Genomic DNA, 5,374 nt, shown 5'->3' with positions numbered 1-5,374 from the left:
TGACCTTCCTGGCCTCAGTGGGTGGAGATAGTGATAAAGATATTTCCAAGAGAAAATTATCTCAGAACAAGAGATACTGTAAGGTCTTCTGTCACATTCCTTAATTTTTCCCTAAACCAGAATACTGTCCCCATTTTATGGATGGAGAAACTGACGCCCAAAGGAACACAATGTTAGAAAGACTAGCTCTGGGACAAAACTGAGGTCACCAGCCACGCAGTTCACAGACCCCACCAGATTCTTCCTAGTGCTACCCACTGCTATGTAATTGGAGCTCTTGAGTGGTAAGGCTGGGGTCTAAGGAAGGCTCGTTACTACTTGAGTGACCGGATATTCTGCTTTGCCTAGGACAGCCTTTATTTATATCTGTTTCCTAACATAATTATTACAAGTACCATATTTAATCAGAAACTTATCATTAAAAATCATTTTATTGGAGGCTCTGACAGCTCTTATCACAATCCACACATACATCCATTGTGTCAAGCACATTTGTACATAATGGGGTGAAAAAATGATATATTCATCTTACTTATTGCTAACGGGATAGATATCAATGTTCCTTTTACAACTTGACTTCAACTTTTCTTTCTGAATTTTCCCACCATTTCACACATGCCTGAATCCTATCACTTGCCACATGGGCTTCATCACAATCATTCTCAATTCTAGGTGTTTTCTTAAGCTGTACCTCTTTCTGTTCTCCCTATCACAAAATCCCTCTAGAAGATATTCTCTTGTTCATACATCAAGACCTGGGGTTAAATTCCACCTGATCCATGCAACCATAATTGAAGCAGGTTTTTCAAGGGCCATTTAGCCTTCTGATTTCTCTTTGACATTGGGGTTGGAGAGAAAGCAGACAATCCAGACCTGGGGCCTGGGAGATTCTCATAAAGCTTTTAGAATACTTGTGAAAGAGGCAAGTGTGATGCTAAAGAGGAAAGGAATGTGATGGAGCTCCTGAATTGTGACTGAAGTATTTGGGGCTCACGAACCCCTGTTGAGCACTCTCACCAGAGGGAAGGGGCAGGTTTGTTTGGCTCCCTCAGTCTACTCTTGAATCCCGATGAAGACCAGATCAGCCAAAAGATCATTCCTTGGGAACATAGTCCCTTTCCCCAGAGCCACCATCTCTTACACCCTCACCGTCATCTCTCTCTACCACCCAGTTCAATGTGGATTGCCCATAAGAAAATACAATGATTGTCGTTCATAATACCTTACATAACTCCAAATAGAACACTTAATCCCATATGACAACCCAGGTTCACAAGAGTCATGCTTTCTTAAAAATAAAAAACCCTGTCATATAGAGGATTTCAGGGATGTGGGGAGCAGAGAAACGACACTGCCCATGCTTAGCAGGGAATTTAATGGGGACACACAGAGGGGGAACAACCTGTCCAAAGTTTTTATATTTTAGAAACAATGGAGAGCCAGGGCTGTTAAAATTTTAAACATCAATAATTTAAATTTAATATGGTTTTTAAATTATTAAATACAATCCATCCATCTGTGGTGATGAGATTCTCCCCAGAATACACATTGGCGGGGCCAGGGGAAATGAATCAACATTTCTCAGACCGGGGTTTGGTTTCAAGAGAAGCGAAGATTTATGACTGTGGAGCCGAAGAGAGCCCTCACAATTGCCATCTGCTTGACGAGAGCCCCTGAAGCCCAGCACAATGCAGTTCAACCTGAGTTTCACGGAGGCACCATGAGTCAGAGTCAGCCGGGCAACAGCGGATTGGGTTTATGGCTTTGTCTTTGGGGATTTCTGATCCAGGTGCTTCATGGAATCTTGAACCCACTTCTCCTGGGGGTCGGCACAGATCTTTTTTGCTGCTCTGGTCTTGAAGCTGTGGGGGGAAAGCAGCTGCAGTTAGAAGGGTTCCCTCTGAGGATTTTGCCCACTTGATCCCAGACCTTCCAGCGCCATTTGCCAGAGGGTGGAGGGGTTGCCATGGAGAGAAGGATGCAGACAGAGAAAGGATAGGACTCTGAGGGGCAGCTGCTGATTTTGATGACTCAGCAAAGTCAGCCTTGCTCTTGCCTTGGAGGAGTTGGTGAGACTCCAACTAGTTTCCACGTAAGGGACTGGGAATTAAATTCTCCTGTCATAAGAGTTGGATTAGAGAGGCCCAACAGAGTCTATGGCTCTGACTCTACGTCACTCTGACTTAGTTTTGTTTATTAATTCTAAATAAATAATTTTATTGGGGCTTTGTACAGCTCTTATAACAACCCATACATCAATTGTATCAAGCGCATTTGTACATATGTTGCCTTCATCGTTTTCAAAATATTTTCTTTCTGCTGAGCCCTTGATATCAGCTCCTTTCCCCCCTCCCTCCCCAATCCTCCCACCCTCATGGGCCCCTGACATATTATAAATTATTATTATTTTCATATCTTACACCGCCCGCAGTCTCCCTTTGTTCACGTTATTGCTGTTTGACCCTCTGGGGAAGCGGGGGTGGGGAGGGGATTGTACGTCACTGTAGTCAGTTCCTCTTTTCTTCCCCTTCTCACTCCACCTTCCCTCTACCCTCATGGTATTGCTACTCCCATTGCTTTTCCTGAGGGGTTTATCTGTCCTGGATTCTGTGTGTCAGAGTGCTTATCTGTACCAGTGTACATGCTCCAGTCTAGCCAGATTTGTAAGGTAGAACTGGGGTAATGATAGTGGGGAGGAGAAAACATTAAAGAACTAGAGGAAAGTTGTATGTTCAGTCGGTGCTGTGCTGCATGCCGGCTGTCTCATTCTTTCCTTGTGATCCTTCTGTGAGGGAATTTGCAATTATCTACAGATGAGCTTTGGGTCTCCCCTCAGATCTCCATCATTTGCATTGATATATTTGTTTGTTTGGGGTCTTCTGATGCTTAATACCTTATCCTGTTGACACCTTGTGATCACACAGGCTGGTGTGCTTCTTCCATGTGGACTTTGTTGCTTCCCTGCTAGTTGGTGGCTTGTTTAGCTTCAAGCCTTTAAGACCCCCAGATGCCATATCATTTAATAGCCAGGCACCATCAGCTTACTTCGCCACATTTGCTTATGCACCCATTTGTCTTCAGTGAGTGGGGTGACTTAGTTCTTGACCTCTGTTCCCTAGAAGTTAATTTGGGGGCTGGGAGGAGTGGACTTTCTCTACTCACACCACGGCTGTCCGGGGACACTTGCTGTTGGTGATCCTTATGTAGCTCTCCAGTTTCTGGATGGGGATCTTCCTACCAGTCATATTAAAGCAGCAGATGGTTGGAACTGAAGCTGTATTTTGGGGGGAAATGAACAGAATAAAATTTAGAAGAAGGTAAGGAAATGTAAGAGGTAGAGGTAGACTAAACACTCGAGCTGTGTGTTTCTGCCTCGATAGTGGGAACCCACCATCACTGACAAAGGGCCTGGGTCATTCCCAAACAAAAACCAAATTCACTGCCATTGAGCAGATTCTGGCTCATAGCGATGCTATATGACAGGGTAGAGCTGCCCTGCTCATAAATTTTCTGCTTTTTCAGCACATGGTAAGGTTGCATTTCTTCCATATTTGTGGTGGGACCCACACAACTGGTTTTGACCAAAACATGATGAGAAGTGACGCACAGAATTGCTAGTGCAAGACCCCCACCCCCACCCCCTTCCCACCCAGAGCTTTCTTTTCCATGGGTGCACTAGCCAACAATATCCAGAGGGTAGCTACACCATTCGTCTTACAGTCCTGACCCTGAAAGATACAAGACAGAACCACGAATCAAGGCATACTAGATAGCTAGCATGAGCGAGAACTTAATGTGTGCTATTGGAAGCCACTGACAATTTGAGATTGTTTGTGACCGCGGCACACACCGGGTTATTCTGACGGGCGCACTCACGCTGTCTAGGTCCTCAGAGGATGGAAAGATGGATGCAAGTAAGAAGCATCTCGTTATTTTTCCCCATTGGGTGTCGGAGTGAAAATATGCCACCTCCGGGAATGCCCAAGGGCCCTCAGCCCCTTCCTCCAACCACTGTCTCTAAAAGCTATTTGAGAGCCCACTAAAAATCCTGGCCTCCAGTTAACAGAACTTACTTTTCCTCCTCCACCACTACCAAAAATACCCACCGTGTTCACAGCAAGGCTGTCTTTTGTGTGTCCAGCCCGAACAACACGAGGTCAGCTGGGTCACGGGTGCACTGAGCATCTATCTCAAAACTCATGCCAGGAAGGAGACTTTGGAACTGGCCTTGCTGGCCCAAGCATCTAGTCTTGACTTCTTCCACTGACAGGCGGTGAGGGCAAGACAGCTTTAGTTCACAAAAGGACTCTGTCTGCCCATCTTTAAGCTGCAGGATTTGCAGCAGACCGTCAAGAATCTTATTGATCTTATAGTTCATTGATGGTTAAGGACCCCTCAGTGGGTCGGGTGACTTACCTGGCAGAGCGAGCACACGGGGGCAGAAGGTGGTCTCTAAGAGCAGTAGGCAGAGGAGTGCCCCGGCGACCTTCATGGTGGCGGCTGAGAAGGTGAGCGTTAGGGTGAGAGCTGGAGGCTCCTGGGTTGTTCTCCGTCGGCTCTCTGCTCCTGTGTCTCCCCCTGACTGCCTTTTATAGGAAGCAGGGGGGGAGCTCCCTGAGCTCCCTTGGACTGAGCAACAGCCACATCAAGAAATTATTGAGATCCCCAATTTGTTGAGCTAATTCCAGAACCTGGCGATTTAGTAAGATGGAAGAGATACGAGTAGTGTGTTGGGACTTGGCAAAAGTATCCCCAATGCTGAGGGTAGGGCTAGGAGAGATAAAAGTATGTGGTTCTGAGTTGATTGAGCACAGATGCTCCTTGGAGGCTTCCTGAAAGCTCGGAGTACTCTAAACTAAAACAGCTGAGAGGTGGGGGAAGCGAGGAGAGCAAAGCCATGGGGAGATGGGGAAATCAAAGAGGCTTCCCATGTGTTTGTATGACAGCCTCTGGACTTGAGAGCCAGGAAGGGACACACACACACACACACACACACACACACACACACACAATTTGCTAGGCACCTACCCAGATGCAGAGAGAGCGAGATCATTAACATTGCTGAGGCTCTGAGGACCCAAAAAGTGGAGCTGCTAACAGAAAAAAACCCGTGATTCAAACTCAACAGCCACTTCTTAGGAGAAAAACCCTGGGTATGTATTCTCAGAAGGATCGCAGCCCAGGAAACCCTATGGGGCAGTTGTCGTCTGTCCCAGAGGGCTGCTGTGAGCCGGAGCCAATGGGATGGCATGTCACCACAAAGAGCAGCCCAATCGGATCGTTCCAATGGATCTCGACTTCCTGTGCACTTTTAATTATTTGCTTTGCTCCAGAGGTCCTTTACCGAGTGGGGGAAAAGGGTCCTTTTCCCCCT

General features: G+C 46.5%; 1 protein-coding gene across 3 annotated transcripts; it reads right to left on the bottom strand.

Annotated features, from left to right (window-relative positions):
• Nucleotides 1-1,530: 1,530 nt before the first annotated feature.
• Nucleotides 1,531-4,498, bottom strand: LOC101662451 (eotaxin). Of its 3 annotated transcripts, XM_030888079.2 has the most exons (4): nt 4,417-4,492; nt 4,010-4,015; nt 3,163-3,274; nt 1,531-1,862 (listed from the first exon to the last, which is right to left on the bottom strand). In XM_030888079.2, the coding sequence occupies exons 1-4, from the start codon at nt 4,490-4,492 to the stop codon at nt 1,757-1,759; spliced, it is 300 nt and encodes a 99-aa protein (XP_030743939.1). In that variant the 3' UTR covers nt 1,531-1,756. The 3 variants fall into 3 exon arrangements, with proteins under 3 accessions (XP_030743939.1, XP_004707402.1, XP_030743938.1); XM_004707345.2 differs by lacking the exon at nt 4,010-4,015 and having other exon boundaries at nt 4,417-4,498; XM_030888078.2 differs by lacking the exon at nt 4,010-4,015 and having other exon boundaries at nt 3,163-3,268; nt 4,393-4,492.
• Between the last annotated feature and the right edge of the window lie 876 nt (nt 4,499-5,374).

The sequence above is a fragment of the Echinops telfairi genome, unplaced genomic scaffold (genome assembly GCF_000313985.2).
Source record: "Echinops telfairi isolate 266 unplaced genomic scaffold, ASM31398v2 ScPeMD7_7458;HRSCAF=8496, whole genome shotgun sequence".
Lineage (NCBI taxonomy): Eukaryota > Metazoa > Chordata > Mammalia > Afrosoricida > Tenrecidae > Echinops > Echinops telfairi.
Note: the sequence above shows the minus strand (reverse complement) of the source record. Positions and strands in the feature narration are given on the sequence as shown.

Coding starts and splice junctions, on each gene's coding strand:
- LOC101662451 (XM_030888078.2), bottom strand. CDS start 4,492: ATGAAGGTCGCCGGGGCACTCCTCTGCCTACTGCTCTTAGAGACCACC. Junction 3,269..4,392: donor GTCACCCGACCCACTGAGGG/GTCCTTAACCAT, acceptor ATACAGCTTCAG/TTCCAACCATCTGCTGCTTT. Junction 1,863..3,162: donor TGTCCCCGGACAGCCGTGGT/GTGAGTAGAGAA, acceptor TTCCCCCCACAG/CTTCAAGACCAGAGCAGCAA.